General features: G+C 40.1%; 1 protein-coding gene across 2 annotated transcripts in view; it reads right to left on the bottom strand.

Annotated features, from left to right (window-relative positions):
• Nucleotides 1-21516, bottom strand: part of Ugp2 (UDP-glucose pyrophosphorylase 2) — a 52167-nt gene that overhangs the window by 16429 nt on the left and 14222 nt on the right. For both annotated transcript variants that reach the window (XM_021176333.3, XM_021176332.3), the window contains exons 2-3: nt 18749-18876; nt 17077-17184 (exon numbers count right to left, since the gene is read on the bottom strand). In XM_021176333.3, the coding sequence (XP_021031992.1) occupies nt 17077-17184; nt 18749-18862 (222 nt within the window). In that variant the 5' untranslated portion in view covers nt 18863-18876. The remainder of the gene's footprint in view (nt 1-17076; nt 17185-18748; nt 18877-21516) is intronic.

The following is a 21516-nucleotide window of genomic DNA, read 5'->3' as shown; positions in this document are numbered from 1 at the left end:
AGTCTTCCATGTTCCTTCTCGGCTTCCTCAAGAAAACACACTGAGATACAATGGTTCGAGTTAGGAGACAACAGAGAATACCCAATGAGTTGCCAGATTCAGCCTAACTGTGACTCAGTGAGTCACTGGAGTTGGCAGTGAGTGTGAACCAGCTTTGAGCTGTCAGCCCTAACTGTTAAATCTGAAAGAAATCTGAGGCAAGTTCCACTCAACCTGAGAAGTAGTTTCAGAAACATACTGATTTACTTTCTGCAGAGTTCATTTTCTCTCAGGCAAACTTGCTTTTGTGAAAGATGCTGCTCCTTCCGCCTCCTCATCAAGAAAAGGCTGGAATGTTAGGTCTAAAAACCAGAACAAGTCTCACACAGTGCCTGTGGCTCCTCCCAGCACTTCTCACTGGACCCCTGTTCTAAACCCCTCTCTCCCAGGGTCTGGGCTTTGTCTCCCACCTTCAGCCTGGTCCCTATATAACTCAGCCATTTTCTTCTCTTGGTCTCCTGGCCCTGGCTGCCTCTCTTGCTCTCCCTTCCCCTTTCTCCTCTCATGGTCTGATTTAGTCTATCCGCCATGTTCAGTTGGGACGCCTCTCTGCACCTGCTCTCTCCCTTATGTCTACAATAAAGCCTTCTCCACACATTAGGAGCAGGCACGCCCTCCTCCTTTACTTCATTTTCTATCCACTAACCACTCTGCTCTTCTTCTTTCCACAGACAAGAAAAGAATTAATGGTTTTAACAAGATCTCCACTACAGCTACACAGATGGTAGGACCACCTCCACAAACCAAGTGGGGCAAACCCCAAGAGGATCTCTGGGTTTGTGGAGAAAATGTTCAAGAAAGGCCAGGCCACGCATACTCTCTTCTTTCAGGTAAAAGACAACTGGTTAACATCTAGCTTCCTCTTGCAAGCCAGTGAGAGAAAGTAGCTGGCAATCTATGACATGAAGTGATTTTAAGAACATTTGTCCTCTAGGATGTCAACGTAGTTTTTCTGCAAAAATGGAAAGGAGATCTTTTTAAAGCTGTCTGCCATGATCTACATCTTGCCAACTCTGTTCACAACTTAGTTTCTAGTTAGAAGAAAAGCCAAATTCAGCACTCAGTCATGGACACACTGTTCCTGATGGTGAAAGTGTAACCCAGTCTGGATAGCATACTTGTGCCATTTCTAGAGTGAGTGCCAAAATGCCCACAGCAAAGTAGTAGCATTTACCCTGCTACAGTTCACAAGGGGATGATTACTGCACTGTGAACACTTCCCCTTCCTCCCCCCCTCCCCCGCCCCTGCCTCTTTCACAAAAGCAAGTTTGCCTGAGAGAAAATGAACTCTGCAGAGAGTAAAACAGCATGTTTTCTATGCACAAAAAGCACTCTAAGAGCACTGCTGTGCTCACTAAGTCCTTATGCAGTGTTTATATAGCAAGTTCTGTGCTAGGTACTCTTATGTATTGTGTTTTCATTTCATATTTTTGAAGGTAACAGCCAGTATCTGGGTTATTTTCTATAGCAAACAAAACAAAAATCCCCCACCATACATAAATGAGAATTTTTTTCATTGTGATAAGTCTGATGTTGTACTCTCCTTAGTTGTATGCAATGCTCTTAGAAACCGAGATGAACTCAACCCTAGTTGTCAGAGCAAATAAAAGCCACTGACTTCCTGCCAACACAGTCTGTCTCTAGAACTCCATTTTGTCCACCATTCAGTCCTCCTGTCCCCTGTGTCTGTCTCCACAAGTACCCCTACATTCTTTCTGAAGTCAGGTTTTCTCCTCTAACACAGCATGGCCTGCTCTTTACAGGCCGTGCTGACACAGATGACATCAATGACATCTTAGCTGCTAAATCTCATCAATAACCCAAAATGCTTCCTGCCTGCTGTGTTTGACACATCCTTTCCTTTGATTTCTAAAACAGTGTACTATCTTTTGCTTTTCTTCTGGTTCCTTCTTCCAAAGCTCACTCTAAGTGACACTCTTCTTCCTACGAAGCTGGCTCCAGCCATAGCCTACCATTCCCGTCCTCATCACACACAGTCAGCTGCTCAGTAAGTTCTCTTAGCTTCATCATCTCTCACCTGCACTACCACTGCCACAGTGGTCTCGTTACCTCCCTACAATCCACTTTCTACCCCTCAATGATTTCCTTCCTTCCTTCCTTCCTTCCTTCCTTCCTTCCTTCCTTCCTTCCTTCCTTCCTTCCTTCCTCCCTCCCTCCCTCCCTCCCTCCCTCCCTCCCTTCCTTCCTCCCTCCCTCCTTCCCTTCCTTTCCCCTTTCCCCTTTCCTTTCCCTTTCCCCCTTCCTTCCCTTCCCCTTCCCTTCCTTTCAGAAATTCACCATGTATCCTGGCTAGCTTTTATGTCAACGGGACATAAGCAAGAGTCAGCTGAGAGAAGCAAGCCTTAATTAAGAAAATGAAGCCAGGCAGTGGTAGCATAACCCTTTAATGCTCAGGAGGCAAAGGCAGGTGGATTTCTGAGTTCAAGGTTAGCTTGGTCTACAAAGGGAGTTACACAGGACAGCCAAAGCCTCACAGAGAAACAAAACAAACACACAAACAATAGCAAAAGACCACCACCAACAAAAGCCTCTTGCCTCAGTAAAATCTGGCTGCAGGCAAGCCTGCAAGACATTTTCTTTCTTTTTTTGTTTATTAGGTATTTTCCTAATTTACATTTCCAATGCTATCCAAAAAGTCCCCAATATACTCCACCCCCACTCCCCTACCCACCCACTCCCACTTTTTGGCCCTGGTGTTCCCCTGTACTGGGGCATATACAGTTTGCAAGTCCAATGGGCCCCTCTTTCCAGTGATGGCCGACTAGGCCATCTTCTTTCTTTTTTTTTTATTGGGTATTTATTTCATTTACATTTCCAATGCTTTCCCAAAAGTCCCCCAAACTCTCCCCCACCCACCCACTCCCACTTCTTGGCCCTGGCCGTTCCCCTGTACTGAGGCATATAAAGTTTGCACGACAAATGGGCCTCTCTTTCCACTGATGGCCGACTAGACCATCTTCTGATTCATATGCAGCTAGAGACACTAGCTCCAGGGGGGTACTGGTTAGTTCATATTGTTGTTCCACCTATAGGGTTGCAGATCCCTTTATCTCCTTGGGTACTTTCTCTAGCTCCTCCATTGGGGGCTCTGTGATCCATCCAATAGTTGACTGTGAGCATCCACTTCTGTGTTTGCTAGGCCCCAGCATAGTCTCACAAGAGACAGCTATATCAGGGTCCTTTCAGCAAAATCTTGCTAGTGTATGCAATGGTGTCAGCGTTTGGAAGCTGATTATGGGATGGATCCCCAGATATGGCAGTCTCTAGATGGTCCACCCTTTCGTCTCAGCTCCAAACTTTGTCTCTGTAACTCCTTCCATGGGTGACAAGACATTTTCTTGATGACTGATGGGGAAGAGCCCAGTCCATTGGGGTGCCACCCATAGGCTAACTGCCCTAGGTTCAGCCTAGCAGGCTGAACAAGCCAAGTGGAACAACCCAGTAAGCTTGTTCCATGGCCTCAGCATCAGCTCCTGCCTCCAGGTTTCTGCTTTGTGTTCCTTCCCCAACTTCTTTCAAGGATGAAATCTGACAACTGTGATACAGAAGTGTAAGTGAAATAAATCCTTTCCTCCCAAGTTGCTTTTGGTTATGACATTTCATCACAGCAATAGGAACCCTAACTGATACAGTGCCTTTCTCCATTACAGCATTAACCAAGTACAGTACTGGTATGGCATGGAAGATCACTAGCTGTCAAGTTCAATATCATTCTTTCCTTTCCCTTTATAATTAAAACTTTTTACTGGGCACTCTATCATCCAGAGTAGAAGTATATTTCCCAGCCTCCCTTGCAGCTTCTTATCCCAAAGTTCAGGTCAAAACAATAAATGTGAAATGAATTGGCAAGTGTCTTATGAAAGAACAGGGGGTACTGTTCATCTCCCTCACTGCCTGCCTGTCGTCTCGTTAGCAACATAACTACAGTTCACTCTTGTGTCCATCTGGGACAATAAGGACATGTGCTCTAGATTGCAATGCAGTGAGACAGAGAAACACAGATGCCTGACTACCATCAAGCTGGAAGACTAACTCTCCAGATTCACTGTTTTTGGTTGCAAGATTACAAAAAACCACAAACCTAACTAAAAGACATGATTTGTACTCACCCAACATACTTTACTCAAGGAACATGAGCTCTGGGTTTCTACCATACCACGTTACTATCTCTTACTTATATGCCTCTGCAATGTTACCCCTGGTGTACCCTTTCTTCATCTTCTACACCTAGACCAGTGGTTTCCAGTTGTATGAACATCAATCACCAAGTAATTGTGCAGATTAGAGTTTACTATGCCCTATTTCAGAAAAGTTCATTCCCCACCAAACGAAAACCCTTCAAGACACCAGAAATTTCATTTCAGAACATAAGAATAATCTTGTAGGATACCATTTTTCAGTAATAATTAATGTGCAAATAAAACAAACAAATGTTCTACAACACACATAGTGGCTAAGAGTATAGGCTCAGGCTGATCGAGAAATAACTTCTGAATTACCAACTAAGGAAATATAGGTGGCTATCGAACCATCACCCCCTCTATGCCTACCATGTATGGGGATAACAGAGAAGAAAAGTTGCTTGAGGATCACAAAGGAAGTGCAGGTAAAAAGCCAAGAGTGATGCTTGTCACAGCAATGTGTAGTTTTTGTGCCCACGTGTTGATAAGCTCAGAGTATATCCCATAGTGTGCTCGGAGACAAAGGGATCCTTTAATATCATTTGAGGATACTAAAGAACCAGGTCTTTCGAGTCTTGGCAACCTATCAAGTTTACATCTGGATCCTTTTCCCTAGGCAAATTATTCTGAACTTCAGTTCTCTCTTTTGTTAAAAACACAATAATGAGTATATAGATAGTGAGGCAGGATGAAAATAAATATTCAGAGGTCACGAGAAGCTGCCTGCCCTGGGATCTTTTTGTTTTTCCTGCTGATGGAATCAATAAAGGAACATCAAGTGATAGTCAAAACACACAGAGCTAATGTATATTTTCCTAAACATATTTTAAACACGGATCCTAAAATCAATAAATGAACTGTGCTTATTTTGGGCCAAACTGTTTTTAACCTTGATTTTTGCTAGTTAGCACCTTTCATTCTTAAAACAATAAACTTCACAAAACTACCTTAGTTTCATTCACAAAAGGAAATTCTTTAAGCCAAGTATATATGCCAATTCACTACTTGTACTTAAATGTTAAGCTTTAATTTTTAAACTTTTAAATGTTGAAAATTACATTTTTAGTAAACGCAACTTAATACAAGGTGTGGGTGTGGTGGTTTGCATGAGAATGCCTAGTTATCAGAGAATGACACTAATTGGGAAATAGTAGGGATGGCCTTACTGCAGTAGATGTGGCCTTATTGGAGAAATGTGACATTGGGGTTGGGCTTTGAGGTTTCAAAAGCCCAAAGAATTCTAAGCTCCTTCTCCAGCACCATGTCTGCCTGGATTCTGCCATGCTTCCCACCAGGATGATAATGGACTGGAATCTCTGAAACTGCAAGGCAGCCCCAATTAAATTTTTGCTTGTAAGAGTTGCCTTGATCGTGGTGTCTCTTCACAGCAATAGAACACTGACTAAGACAATGGGCTACCTCCCTTATGATTAACTGGACAGAGAGACCATAGAAAACTCCTAAACAATAAAAATTCTTGCCATTTCTTTGTGGTTGCCCTTCAGAACTAGATGGTAAGGCTCTATTGCTGAAGACACCATCTATCTTGGTGGCATGAACTGGAACTGAGCTTCCACCATGCCAGCTCGCTTTCACTGTGCTGAATACGCTGGGCAAAGGCTGCTAAGGAAAAAAACACACCAACAACCTTACCCGTTGTTGGTGTAAACTATGATATTTACCTGCCAGGACAAAACATGTTTATTTGTTCACGAGCAGCATGACTGTCATGGGTAACAACTACTGTCTGATTATATTCTCTGATTATAATGGGAATTCATACCTGGTACGATACAAGTACTCATAAACTCACAGCTGGGGAGGCCAGAGTGCTAAACTGTCATAACATGGAACCATCTCCTAAGTATATGGAAACAATTACCACTTGTGGTAGATAACATGTTGAGGTTTGGTCTTTTATTATCTATTGTAATGGTAAGTGCGGCCCCCCAGGACCTGGGTGTCCCAGAGATAAGTCAGTCAGCATACAGACCTTGCTCATAAGTTATTTCTGCTTGTAAATAAAGATGTCAATAGCCAATAGCTGGGCAGAAGAGACATAGGTGGGGTTTAGGTTTCCCAGGTGTGGGGTTGGAGGAGAAGGATGACAGGAGGGAGGAGAAGGAAGAGGAGAGGCACAGGAGGAGAAAGGAGAAACCACCATGGGTTAGGGGTCAAGAGAACATGGCTCTGAAGGCTGGCTAACTGGAGTTAAGAACAGCCCAGATGAAACATAGCAAGTAGTAATAACTCAGGGTTACTGATAGTAAAGTAGATTCTAATAACATAGAGGGTAGATATCTGCCCAGCTCTTGTACTGTTTAAGGCTAACTGTAAACATAAAGATTATGTATGATTTTTATCTGGGAATTAAATGATCTAAGGCAGGGTAGAAACCCTGGATCAGGATTAAATAGTTTCTACAACAGTTACAAACGTATAGCTATTTAGGATCCTGAGAATAAGTGACGGTTGAGTGCTTGGTCCTAAACAAGGCATTACACCATTTCTTCCAAGGCTCAGGAACACTGCAGAAGAGGATATAGCATAAAGAATGTAAGTGTTGGAAGATAGCGAGAAGGCCTTCCAAAAGCCTCCAAATGGGCAGTATCCAGCCAACTTAGGCTTACCCTTCAAACAACTGGAAATGGTTTCACTCAGCCCGCACAAACATGAGCTCATCAACAGCCAGATGTGGATGAGTGAGGGGATGAGGGGTAGGTCTAATCTTCTCTGCTAAACTGTTTCCTACTGAAAGATTCTGGGAAACACAGTCATTACCTTCAGCAGTATACCTAACCAGTGACCGGCCGCACCACACTCACGGCAGTGATAGTCCCAATCCAATACTCACACAGATGGTCCTGGTTAAATTAAACTGGTCACAAACTAAGACCAAACACCATGACTGTGGGAGCAGGACAGATATGCTGGGGTGCTGGGAGGAGTGGGGATAACCAGAATGCATCTTACACATGTATGAAACTGCCAAGGAATGAGTGAAAGAAAGAAAAGGAAGGAAGGAAGGAAGGTAATTTAGAAGCCACAGGATTACACATATTACCATGGTAAAGATACTTAAGTGCAATGCTTTCTACAGAAACCCATACCTATATCTTGGTATTGTGTACTATCCTTTTCCCATGAGTCTGCCAAATAATTAACAAAATAATTAACTTTGTTTCATTCTGGGTCTTTTTTTTTTTTTTTTTTTTTTGAGACAGGGTTTCTCTGTAGCCCTTGCTGTCCTGGCACTCACTTTGTAGACCAGGCTGGCCTCGAACTCAGAAATTCGCCTGCCTTTGCCTCCCGAGTGCTGGGATTAAAGGCGTGCGCCACCACGCCCGGCTCTGGGTCTTCTTGAAACTCTTTTCTGCAGCACAGGCAAGGATCTGGCTCTACCTTAGTAGAGGTCTCTAAGGGTCTCTTAGGCTGCTGGTAGCTGTGTTAGGCTGTCTCCCCACTGCTGCTGAAATTCTCTAGGTTGGTTTTTACTAGTAAATGATCTATCAAACTTAAACAAAAATTACTGAGAAGAGATATACCTGAATTATTTGCGAAGAGATGACTTGTCTACCTTGCATTAAGACTGTGGTTTGATTCTTACCATTTCAAATAAATAAAACAAAAATTAACCTTTGGCTTAGAAAATAAAAGACAAAACAAGCACCTTTGAAATGGTATTTCATGCTCTCCTGAAATAAGAGAAACATTACAATCCTCAAAGGGCTTTAGGACTATGTACATGAAGACAATTGTTTTGACTGAACCTTTCTGTAAATAAACTCTATTCAATGGCCTGCTTCCACTTGTTCCCAATATTTAGTCAAGTCACAGGTACCCTTTGACATATCCATGTTTCCTGTTTTATAAACTTTGTTCTGAACTTTGGAATTCTCTCAGTCCTTTTGAGTAATCATCTTATGTTCACAGTGACTCAGAAAGAAGTTTTAAAATGGGATATAGACAATTAAAATTAGCCTAGATAGCTCTATTACCTTCCCAGTTAAAAACAAGATGGATCCTAAAAAAAATTTTCTCTAACTCAAAATGGGTGTTTATTTAAAAACCCATTGTAAACCACTTAATTCAATTTTTACATGTTAACCGACTTAGAGTATTTTGTTTCCTACTGTTGATATTTTACCTGTCAAATTCTCACCTACTGCCATCTTATTAAAAATGGGAGCAATTTCAAATTACTGAAGAGATGTAAAATTGTAAAATTCCTGTGTACTTTAAACCTCATAAAGTACAGAAGATCTGATGATAAAAGAACTGGCAGAAAACCAGGATGACAAAATCAAAATTAAATAAAAAGCAACGCTTTACAGATGGCAAGCAAGGTCCTAAAACGTAGAAAGGTAAACATGAAGAAAAATCCACTCCTATACTTTACTGAACTCTCAAAATTTGAATAGAAATTCTAGGGGATTAAAAGATTTCCGAATATTTTTAAACTACAAAATGTAAAAGCAACATACATAGATGGTAAACAAGAAGCATTTAAACATAACAAAAAGGTACACTCCTCTTATAAGTTGTTATAGATGTCAGACAGAGCTACGGCCATAGACTAAGTCAATCATGTGAAGCATGCGGTCCTTATCCTTATCAGACAGGGTGGTGGCTTACACACAACATTCCATCTGAGTATGGATTAGAAAGGACAAAGTCAGGTGATTAAGGAACTTGCAAAAATTAACAGAATCCAAGGAAGGACCAAATAGCAACCCTCTTAAGTCAAAACCTGCTAGCTTTTTAATAAAATCGCCTTGCCGTCCCACCTCACACTAAGCCACTGACCTACCCATTGTTAGCTTAGTTATATAATTCACATTGTGGAAGCAGGCCTGGAAAGATGGAGGTAGAGAAAAAGGAAAGAGAAAGAGGCTGTAGAAAGAGTCCTGTGGAAGACTACAGTGCAGGTATATGTGGATCAACAGCTGTTCTCAATCTTCCTAAAGCTGAGACCAACTAACACAGTTCCTCCTGTTGTGGTGACCACCAACCATAAAATTCTTTTGTTGCTACTTTATACATGAATTTTGCTATTGTTAAAAATTGTAATATAAACATCTCGTGTTTTCCAATGAAGGATCAAAGAAACTCTGGTTCTTTTTCTGACTCCAGACAAAGAAACAACCACATTCACCATCTGTCCAACCAAAGACCATCATGAGAGTAACTTTAAGCAGTATTTCTGGAGTCTTACTTTCACAGGTTTATTCTTTTTGATAAGCCATTTACTCTCAGAGAAGTCTTGTGCCAGGTTCACCCCAGGACACCAGAAAGTCGGTCTTATCCCTGTGCCAGCCAGTCATTTTTGGACTCAAGCCCTCCACAAACACAAAGCTAAAATGCTGATAAATGATCTATATTTGCTTTGTATAGATCTAGTTCTGTACAGTTTCTTTTTTTGTTTTTTGTTCTTTTTGCTTTTGTGTTTTGTTTTGTTTTATTTTGAGACAAGGTCTTACTATGCAATCCTGCCTGACCTGGAACTTACTTCGTAGGACCAGCAAGTCTTGAACTTGCATAGATTTCCTGTCTCCACCTCTGGAATACTGGGATTAGAGATGTGCCTAATCAGATCTGTAAGACAGCAGTTCTTAACCTTCATAGGCCATGATCTCCTACAGGAGTATGGCAACACTGACAGTCTACTATGAAAAAAAAAATCACATGTACATAATTCTAAATGTTATGGGGGCTTGAAATTCTTACAAAGATCTCTGAAGCTTCGGTACCTGGTGTAAACATTCTGCTGTTATCTTGGTTTTAAAATGGGATGTGTGGATATTCAGTTGCTCAAAACTGAAGAATCCCGACCCCCCAAAAAGGATTAGTAAAAGATTCTCTCAAATAATTTCAGGGCAGAAAGTATAAGGAGTAGGTATGGGTGGATCACTTTGTTTCATATAAAAATTCTCCCATGATAAGTGGAAATGGTGGATTAGAGATATAGAGGTAGGACAGCAGAACCACAGAGCTATTTTTCTTTCTCAATTGTATGACATAAACTACTTACATGAGATACAACTGGTGGCTGGCTGGGCATGAGTCTTTGGAGATGAAACAGAAACAAGCTGGCCCAGAAGCTTTGAGCAGCTAGTCTAGGACAGATCTAGGCGGATGGAAAGTGAAGATCAAAGCTAATGCTGGTGGTTGTCCTCTGACCTGCACATGCACACCATGGTGTCCAGTGGTTGCTGTCTCTACTCTCTTCAGTCTTCCCTCTCTCCCTCTCTCCCTCCCTCCCTTCCTCCCTCTTTTTCCATTTCTCCTTCCCTTCCCCTCCACCCCCAACGCATGCACACATGCATGCAAATCTAGGAACACAAAGGATCCTGCCCTCAAAGATAAGCACTAAGGAAACCAGGAATGTTAAACACCTGGATTGTCTTTCCAAAGAGAGAGATGTTTTAGCCTGTTTTTCCACCAAGAAGACTGGGATGGAGGAGGTTAATAACTTGGTGATTTATGCTATCTATTGAGCCAGGACATACCAAGCTCCCATAAATTGGACCCAAAGGAGCCCAAATGACCACTACACTATCTGCATGACCAAAACCATATCAGATCCTCCCCTAGGCCGTTAGGATAATATATGTAGCTTATCTTGAGTCCATTTTCATGGAAGTGACATGTACTCTGAAAAGAGTTTTGATGTAATTTTGCCTCCTTGTGCATAGGGGGCTTTGTTACACCAGCAAACTTTTTCTCCAAATTGTACTGTACTTATATATGCTTACAATAAACTGGTAAAGGTTAGACTTTAAAAGTTTGAACCAACAAAGGCTATGTTAAATTGGACTTCCTCTTTGCCTCACACAGTCTGATACCCTGTTGGTCTTGGCATTTGCAGAAACCCCCTATAACCAGGGCCCAACATGGGGCATGACCCTTAGAGAAGGTTAAGGAAAGTTTGTTTTTTTGTTTTTGTTTTTAAATAGAAATAGAAGGTAAGATACCAGGCCTCTTACCCCAGAGGTATGGAGCATAGGTAAAAGAGTGGAAAATTAATAACAAAAACAGAGGAAAGGGAAAAAAATTCTGCCATAAGTATCTTGGCAGAGTAGGTTGAATGGACTCCATAGCCTCTCCGGCTTCCCAGCTGCCCAGTAGTCACTTACTGCTACAGCGTGCTCAAAGATGATGTGACTGGAACTCAGAGGCCTCAGTGTCCAACGCATCTCCCGAGAATGGCAGGTGGAGCTAAGCCAGTGCAGCAAGAGCTTGTTTCTCCATCTCCCCCTACCACCCCCCCCCCACACACACAGCAGGAATAACTCAATATAGCTTTATCAATGGCCCCCTTTTGAAGAAAAAAAATTAAAACAAGCTCAAGGGGAACAATTACAACTAAGGCATAAAGCACTTAAAGCCTGATGCTCATTAAATTTCCTGAGGTGCTGGGGATTAGATACGCGGATGACATTCTTCTCTGCTGCTCATCTTATCAATACTTACGTGAATGCTTAACTTTCATGATAAGCTAAAAGAGCAAAGTTTTAAATTTGGGGCCATGTCAATTGAGTTTGCTTTTATCTGCTCATTACTACTGAGGATTTGGCTCTACCATTTAAGCTGCTTTCTGGAGACCCTTGTTTAAATTCTATAAGAAATTTAACACCTGAAACAGGTCAGGTGGCAGTCAGAACAAGGTCAAAACAATGACCCATGATGAACAATGCCTTGGGGAACTGTGAGAGCGGCTCCAAGAAAAAAAGGCAGAGGGCCTCTTACCTCAAGTACATTTTATTCCCTGGACTATTCTTGGACGTGATTCTGAGTCTCCTGTGACAAACATTTGTATTCAATTTATAAGATGTCTATCCTAGTTGGATGTCAGTACATAGCTATAGAACCCAACCTGGTCAGTGTACCCTGAATCTGGATTTGGCCTTCTGCCATGCTTTCATGCCATCCTAGATATAATCTACAGTATGTGCCAAGCAATTGTGTTTAAATTGGTCTGTCCTGAGACACTTCTGGGAAAGGACGGGTCTGTTAATAATTTAGTGCTTATTGACCTTTATTTACATGTTTTTCTAAACTCAAACAGCCTTCCTTGGATTGTTGCTTTGTTACATTTGCATATAAAAGCACACTGAAACTGAAGTACAGTTGTCCACAGCATTAGACTGTGGTCTATCCCATTTTTTCAGGTCCTCAGATCCCAGGTCCAGCAGACAAGATCTGCAGAGGTCAGCTGATAAGCCAACAGGCAAGTTTCCAGCTTATTAAATAATGCTGGTATAAACTGACAGCACACAGAATTAATACCTTTCATCCTCATCAGTTGCTTATCCTTCCTTTCTCCCTGTCACCTACTGGAAGGTTGTTGATACAGGTATTATAAAAATGTATGCATGTCATAATTCTTCACAACAAACTGTAACTTGTTATTTGCAAGAAATTAAATTAATGGTGGGAAGGCCACGCCCTAAACAACTTTCTGGTAAAGAGCATTCAGAAATCAATGTGCTACTAAACAAAATTCAGGTTGATTAATTGTTCTACACCAATAATAATGGGCAGGTTGCATTAGCATGTTGCTCAGAAGCTATAGATAATCTTTATCCAGAAGATGTCCCTTTAAAACTTTATTCTTTTGAAAATAACCGATGGGTACTGTCTAAAATTATATCTAAAATCCTATAGAGATTGCTTTTAAGGCTTTTACAGGTGGCTCTTCAAAAAGACAACCAACATGTTTTATATACAAATGCTGCATTCTCCACAAAAAATTGTAAATTCCCTTGTACAGCTCAGCAGTCTGATCTTGCTACAATCAATCAGCATTTATTAAATGTATCTTAGCCACTGAATATTTTAAGTGTTATAGTAACCTATACTGCCTCAATTTTAACTGTTCAATGTGTAAATATAGCAAAAATCAGGAGCTACAGACAAGAAGTACATATCTCTATTTTTCAATGAAACTTTACTTACAAACCACAGCAATATTCCTAACTATGTACAAAAACAGATGCAAGCCTACAAGATGGCTCAAGAGGCAGAGGTGCTTGCACACAGGCCCAACAACCTGGGTTGGACCTCCTGATCCCACAAGGTGGCAGGAGAGAGCTGTCCTCTAACAAAGGTCATGGCAAGTGCACACATGCACTCACACATATATACATAACCACACACAAACACTCACACATGAACTATAAAAACTACCAAAGAGTCTCTGGGTGACAGTACTTGGGTTTTGTTTCCTTTTTTAGGCATACAACTTTGAAGCTAGACTGACATTGACAATGTCAGTTCTAAGTGGTAGATTCCCCATGATTAATTTCTCTTTGGCCAAAACAATAAATATTACCTGCCTTAAAAAAGAAAAATAAGTTTACTATGCAGAAATTATTTTGAAATAAAATTGTCTCTTATCACTTCTAAAACCCAAGAAGAAGGGCAGAGGAGGTCAAGTACAGAATCAGGTGAAAGACAATGCATGAACTATTTCCAAAAGTTAGTAATAAGATGACACAAAGAAGTACAAACAATTTTTGCTTCTACAATCGAAAGTCCTTGACAACACAGTGTATGGGATTACAAGTGCATATCAAGAGCAGGCTTCTCTGGAAGATATCTTAAGTGGAAACTTATACACTACTGCACACAAAGACCAAAGACCACACAAGGGCAGCTCTTATTTTCTTTTCTCTGTGTTCTATATTCACATTAGCTCTTCACCTTCATCAAAAGTTCTGACTCCCCCATGGCCAGCCTTCTGAAAGGAGGATTCAGGGGTAGTACTGAGCTGCAAACACCCCAGGATGGATCAGGAGGATTCAGGGGTAGTACTGAGCTGCAAACACCCCGGGATGGATCAGACTTCCTTCCTTCTCCATCCTCTAATCCTTCAGCAACGCCCACTCCATAGCATGACCTTTCAGAGCACACAAGACTTCTCCACTACTAGCAAAGCAGACTAGCAAAGACTTCTCACACCTTAAAATACAATATTCAAAAGGTTAAGTTCATCTTGGATGTAAACAGTTAAGAAATGAGAAAATTGGGCTGGAGAGATGGCTCAGCAGTTAAGAGCACTGATTGCTCTTCCAGGGATCCTGAGTTCAATTCCCAGCATCAACATGGTGGCTCACAACCATCTTTTTCTTTTTTTTTAATTAGATATTTTCTTTATTTACATTTCAAATGTTATCTCATTTTCTAGTTTCCCCTCCAAAAACCCCCTATCTCCTCTCCCCTCCCCCTGCTCACCAACCCACCCATTCCGTTTCCTGGCTCTGGCAGTCCCCTACACTGGGGCATATAACCTTCACAGGACCATGAGTCCTAACAAGTGTTTTCTTTGGTTGGTGGTTTAGTCCCAGGGAGCTCTAGGGGTACTGGTTAGTTCATATTTTTGTTCCTCCTATTGGGCTGCAAACCCCTTCAGCTCCTTGGGTACTTTCTCTGGCTCCTTCATTGGGGACCCTATGCTCTGTCTAATGGATGGCTGTGAGCCTCCACTTCTGTATTTGTGAGGCACTGGCAGAGCCTCTCAGGAGAGAGTTATATCAGGCTCCTATCAGCAAGCTCTTGTTGGCATCCACAACAGTGTCTGGGTTTGGTGGTTGTTTATGGGTTGGATCCCCAGGGCTCACAACCATCTTAATGGGATCTGATGCCCTCTTCTGGTGTGTCTGTAGATTAGTGTACTTGTATAAATAATAAATCTTTTTAAAAATGCTCTGTTAAAAAAATGAGAAAATCACATCTTTAGAACTAAATCTGCTACCGATTAGACAGTTGAGGGTCTTTTTAAAAAATATATTAGAATCTTTTTGATAAAGGTAGTACCTGTAAAATGAAATAAATAAAAGTAAATGTTTTCTACTTTTTGGCACAAGGAGAAGAGGCAAAGATGAGCTCTCAGTATGCTGCCCAGTACGTTATAACTCGGCATCAAGTAACACTCTGGCTCTGTGCACAGCAGCAGAGACTACAGGACACACTGTACACTCCCAGATAATCCTAGTCACTTAGCAGACTTCAGACTGACCTTTGCTTCTCCATTTAGTTAGGAACTGTAAAGGGGTGCTTCTAGGGCTGGCTTGTCCTCAGCATTAACCTACCAACTGATGCTTTAAAGCACAGCACAACAATGGAACCCACCTGCAAGGACCAGGATCTGCACGTGGGCAGCTGCTGCACAAAAGGGCCAATGCCTTGCCCTTAGCTGATATCAGGCTCTGTAGTGACTGTCCAGAAAGCAGCAGGGCTCCCAGGTCTGCTGCTGGAGCCCACCACACAATAATCAACTGAGGTTATTCAATTATAAATAAATCCAAGACAAAAATTCCAAGTACTTAGAGTGACTAAATCTACCATTGTGTTAGGTCTGCTCTCAAACATTTTAAAAAACTGGATGAATTTACATGTAGTTCTTTTTTAAAGATCATACCTATCTAGAAGAATTCTCTCATTTTCTTTGGCAAAGAAAATATTAAATCTGCTATGTAACTACGAAGAAATAAATCATAATAAATAATGTGCCAGGGACAGTAAAACAAAGACCAAAACAAGGGAGTCCCCCATTATCATTGACATTATAGAGAAGAGGAATTTTTAAAATTGTTTTTATTATATTTGTGTATTTGTGTGTGTGTGTTTGTGCGTGCACCCGCGCGTGCACACATTACTCATGTGTAGAGGGCAGAAAACAACATTTAGGATTCATTCTTTCCTTCTAATATGGGTTCTAGGGCCTGAACTCAGGTCTTTAGACCCACATGGCAAGCACTGGTCCATTTCCTACTGAGTTATGTCGCCAACCCAGTGAGAAAAATTTTAACTTCAGTGTTACTAATAAGATAATATACTCAAGACAACTAACGAGAGATTTTTAAAGAAAAGAAATGGCCTAAATTTAAAAAATTTAGGTACTTTTCTACATATGGGAATAAGAGTATTCCTAAGCAGGAACTTATTTATGATTTTATCATTAGGGAAAAAAAAAATCTAATGTTGACTCCATTAGCTTAAACTGCTACTGATGAGCAGGCCTAAGGCCCAGCAAACTCTGGTACACTGGGACCACACTTCAGTTAGTTTGCACTGAATCATATTTTAAAAGTGTTAATAAAGCAAGATTACAGACATGTAAGAAATGAACACTACACGTGGCAAGAACATCAAGCCCATACAATGCTTCAAGTAAGGCAATCTATTTTCACATATATCATCTTAACAACTTGTGAAGTACACAAAACACCCGGTATTGTTCTCATTTTACATAAAACAAAGTAGTGGAGCTCAGATTTAAACACCTAATACTGCCCTTTATCCCTCCTCAGTGGGGCTTTCTGCTAGCAGCCCATGGCAGGTGCAGACATCAGCGCTACGCCTCCATAACACACAGGAATTTTGTTAGGTGGGGATCCCATACCATTAAATATGCAGAACTCTAGAAGCAGGGGAGGAGAAAACAAAAGGTATGCTAGGCTGGTGGCATGGGCAGACAAGGTTACAGAAATGGCCTGAAAGCATGGAGAGAGCTTTAAAGTCTGGGTAAGTGCCTGAACAAGGTTTAGGCAGAAAGAAATCTAATGGTTGGAAGAGAGAACAACACGGAATCCTTGCGGTATGCTTTTTACTAAAGTAGAATGTATACTAATTACAATGTGTGAAAATGGGACAATGCTGCAGGGGATGAGACTTTAAGCTAAAGGCCGGCTACCTCCACATCCAACATGAAGGACCACAAACTGAAATCAGTATGTTTGCTAGGAAGGTTCTGTTACATCTTCACAACCCACCTACAACGTAAAACCAACATTTAAATTACCCAGTTTCTTATGGTTTACCTAAAACTTACCGAATCTTCTGGAGGCCTCTGGATTTTACCCCAGTCTACAGACGGTCCCTTTTCTTGCAAAAATCTATGAAATAGCTTCCGAAATCCATCAAGATCTTTTTTAGTGTGCTGTGAAAATAGAAGAAAATGTTTAATACATAGTAAAACTAGATTCAAGCTATTACTTTAAAAATACCTTTAAGTGAAATTCTTACACTATTAGAATATAGAGTAGGGTAAAAATTTTAAGGCCTGTTTAAAACTGAAGTAGAAAAGTGAAAAGGAACTATATTTAAAGGAGTCTTTTAACAAGCCAACCCCTCCACTATCACCTGCTAGTCAGTTGTCTTGTACTCTGAACAATTTTAGTCCCTATGAATTTCAACATTATTTTTTATTACATTCCAATATCTTTCACTACTTCTGAGTGCAAATAAATTTTCATCAAAAGAACAAAAAGGGACTAAAACATAACTAACCTCAAAACAGTAAGTACAAACTGAATTGAAAAATAAAAGATAATGTACTGACAGAAAGTAAAGCTTCTCGATTTTGGAAAACTGATAGCTCTAGCACAGCTCTGCTAGAACTGAAAACTGATAGCTCTAGCACAGCTCTGCTAGAACTGAAAACTGATAGATCTAGCACAGCTCTGTTAGACCTGGAAAACTGATAGCTCTAGCACAGGTCTGCTAGAACTGGAAAACTCATAGATCTAGCACAGCTCTGCTAGAACTGGAAAACTGATAGCTCTAGCACAGCTCTGCTAGAACTGGAAAACTGATAGCTCTAGCACAGCTCTGCTAGAACTGGAAAACTCATAGATCTAGCACAGCTCTGCTAGACCTGGAAAACTGATAGCTCTAGCACAGCTCTGCTAGAACTGAAAACTGATAGATCTAGCACAGCTCTGTTAGACCTGGAAAACTGATAGCTCTAGCACAGCTCTGCTAGACCTGGAAAACTGATAGCTCTAGCACAGCTCTGCTAGACCTGGAAAACTGATAGCTCTAGCACAGCTCTGCTAGAACTGGAAAACTCATAGATCTAGCACAGCTCTGCTAGACCTGGAAAACTGATAGCTCTAGCACAGCTCTGCTAGAACTGAAAACTGATAGATCTAGCACAGGTCTGCTAGAACTGAAAACTGATAGCTCTAGCACAACTCTGCTAGACCTGGAAAACTGATAGCTCTAGCACAGGTCTGCTAGACCTGGAAAACTCATAGATCTAGCACAGCTCTGCTAGAACTGAAAACTGATAGATCTAGCACAGCTCTGCTAGACCTGAAAAACTGATAGCTCTAGCACAGCTCTGCTAGAACTGGAAAACTGATAGATCTAGCACAGCTCTGCTAGAACTGGCTATGGGCAAAAGGCACAGAGAGGACATGGCTGGTAGACCAACTTGTTACAGATCCGACTAAACATGGTAACCATCTCTATACTCAATGATACTCAAACACAACATAAACTGTAATCCTGTCCATGCTCTTTTGGGGACTTGGAAAATTTCCTCAGTTATTTAAAAAAAAGAAAGTAGCTTAACTATGAACAAATATTAACGATCTGAGAGTGTTCAACAGTGCTAACTTCTGATGTTACATCCTGTGCTCATTTCAGGCTGGAGAATCACCACTGGCAGCAATTATGCATGTTGACACACAAAGCAAAAGACACTCTTGAATCCTTACCTCAAACTCATGTGAGGTTGCTGTGGTAAGTATTTTTTCTAATTCTTTCTTCACAGATAATTCTAGTTCTTGGAGAATGACCTCTTGGAACTGAGAAGCACCATCTTGAGACATAGCTTTGCTAAGATCTTAAGTAAAAAAATATAAAGTCACTGATTAGTATCAGTCAGCAACAAGGAAACTTATGAATTTTGTTGTTTACAGATTAGTCAAAGTCAAGACGGACCAAAGTCTGAGAACTTGTTGGCCTTTGCTTTATAACAAGATGGAAGTATGCTAAACAAAGAGTGATGGCTGTCAACTTGACAACATTTAGCTTAACTAAAACCCAAGAGGCTGGGTACACCTTTAAGGGATTTTGCTTAATTAGATTATTTGAGTAGGAAGACCCACCTGTAATCTGGATCTCTGAGGTGAGAAGATCTACCTTTAATGTGTACTACATCTTCTACTGGCAGCCTATATAAAGGACATGCTCTTTGCCTGCCAGCCTTCACTCTTGTTAAGTTCATTCATTTACTGCCATTAAGAACCTACACCTGTGGGATTCCAGAGTATACTGAAGACCAGCTGGGAATCCAGTCTCATGGACTGAACAACTACCAGACTCCTGAACTTGCTGTTGGGATACCACCATTATTGGACTAGCTAGACCATAGCCTGTAAGCCATTCTATACATATATATACATATATATATATATATATATATATATATATTTAAAATGTAATACTTATTCAATGTGTATATTCATTATATCAGTTGTGTTCTTGAAAATCCTAGTACAGAAGCTTTAAAAAGACCAGTGAATAAGTGATAAAAAATTATCAGTGAATAAAAATCACTCTACTCTTTTTTTAAAAAAATCTATCTAAATAGATTCATATAGATAGAATTTATCTTTGTATTATAGTTGCAGACAGAGTTATCTGGAATGCTAGTAGCCCACATATAGGACTTAATGGGAAGGCCTATATAAGACCTGAACTACTCTCTCTTTTAAAGTCTAGCTTTTGCATCATTACTAATAATTACAATTTTTTTTTTTTTTGGTTTCTACTTTTCTGTTAGGTATTTATAAGCAAACGTATATTTACATTTACATAGCCCCAAATTAACTTTTTCTTTTTTTTTTTCTTTTTTAAGAGCTAGGCAAGGATCTGGTCCACAGGAGTTACTTGAGAGAAGCCCTTAGCTCCTTTAGTTTTTCTTTATTATTTATGTTATCAGCTGGTAAGGGTAAACACCCTGCTGACTATGTGGTTTCCCTTGGAAGTACTGGAGACTTTTCTTTTGTGTTGACCCTACTGTTTGTATACAAAGTGTACAGTGGTCTTGAGTCCAATCTTTGGATCAGGAGGACAGACAAGTTACCAGTGCAGTAGCTGAGAAGTGTAGCATCATCCTCAACAGATGAGCTGGGGCAAGGGCCAAAATACTAGCTGCCTTTCTAGTCTCTACGTTTACATTAGTGTAACTCTTCAAGTACAGTTAGTGAAGACCCAAAAGGTCAATTACCAAGTGTTGAAAAACAAACCTTGCTTTAAAATTTAATTGTATAACAGAGCTTGGCAAAAACATTTTTAAAAGTAAACCTAAGTCTAATACTTGAGGATAAACTATTAAAATTATTTGATAAAATTTAAAATACTTTTTAGATATTATTTAAAGAATAATTTGTCCTTTAAAGATAATATAAAGAAGGTAGAAAGCAGCTGTGCAGTGGTGGCTCATGCCTTGAATCCCACAACCTGGGAGGTAGAGGAAGATAGATCTTCTTTAGTGTGAGGACAGCCAGGGCTACAGAGAAACCCTGCCTTAGAAAAACAAAAAACAAAACAAAACAAAAACATAAAATAAAAAAAAAAAAAAAAAGAAAAGAGAGCTAAAAGATGGGGCCAAGTAACTTTCTCCATTTTAATTTTAAGAATAGCTTAGAAGATTATCTTCCAAATAGGGGACATATCCATGGGGAGTTGAACCCTGGAGCAGAAGCCAGCATGCCTTTAGAGCTACTTTATTTTCTAAGCAACAGTCTTGTTTAGATTGCTCACAGAATCAGAGCTGAGACAACAATCAACCAAATAACATTTCAACAGTTCATCTACTTTTTTGTTTTAAAATTTTACATTGTTAATTAAAACAAATATGGGCTAAGTTGAGAGTTTTAATTACCATGACCATTTAATTATAATCCAATCTGGTATTGTGTAACTTTATAAAATCAGAAGCAACTGTAGATATATACACACCCTGACAGTCAGATATACAGACATTTTAAAAAATATCAAATATTTGTATTATTTGTAAGTGTATTTTAGACTGGTGACCATATCATGTTTTATAGCCATTCTTAATCTAAATCTGTACTTTTAAAGACAATACTCTTATTATTTTTTAAAGACACAGAGTCTAGCCTGATTGTTAAAAAGTTTTAAGTAAGCTGAGCGAGACTGGTGTTTAGGTGCTCCTTCTCTTTCTTTTTAAAGCTTAAGTGATAAGAAAGTTGAAAAGCCTGTTTTCCAAGATGAGATAGTAGGTAGATAGGCAAAGGCTGTCTTTAATTTACCTTAAAATATGATAGTGATTATTGTCTTAAGACTCATCGTAGCCATTTTTATCTTACACAACAAGGAACAAATTTATATAGATAGTTTCACTGCTACTGTTGGTTGGTATTTTAAGTAGCCACAAGTGTTTTACTCAACTACTATGGGAAATTCTGAGGGTCCACTGAGTTTTATGTTGTCTTAACATAGAATGATACAT

The sequence above is a fragment of the Mus caroli genome, unplaced genomic scaffold (genome assembly GCF_978045245.1).
Source record: "Mus caroli unplaced genomic scaffold, Mus_caroli_1 scaffold_13, whole genome shotgun sequence".
NCBI lineage: Eukaryota > Metazoa > Chordata > Mammalia > Rodentia > Muridae > Mus > Mus caroli.
The sequence above is the reverse complement of the archived record's forward strand: the minus strand, read 5'-3'. Positions and strand labels throughout refer to the sequence as shown.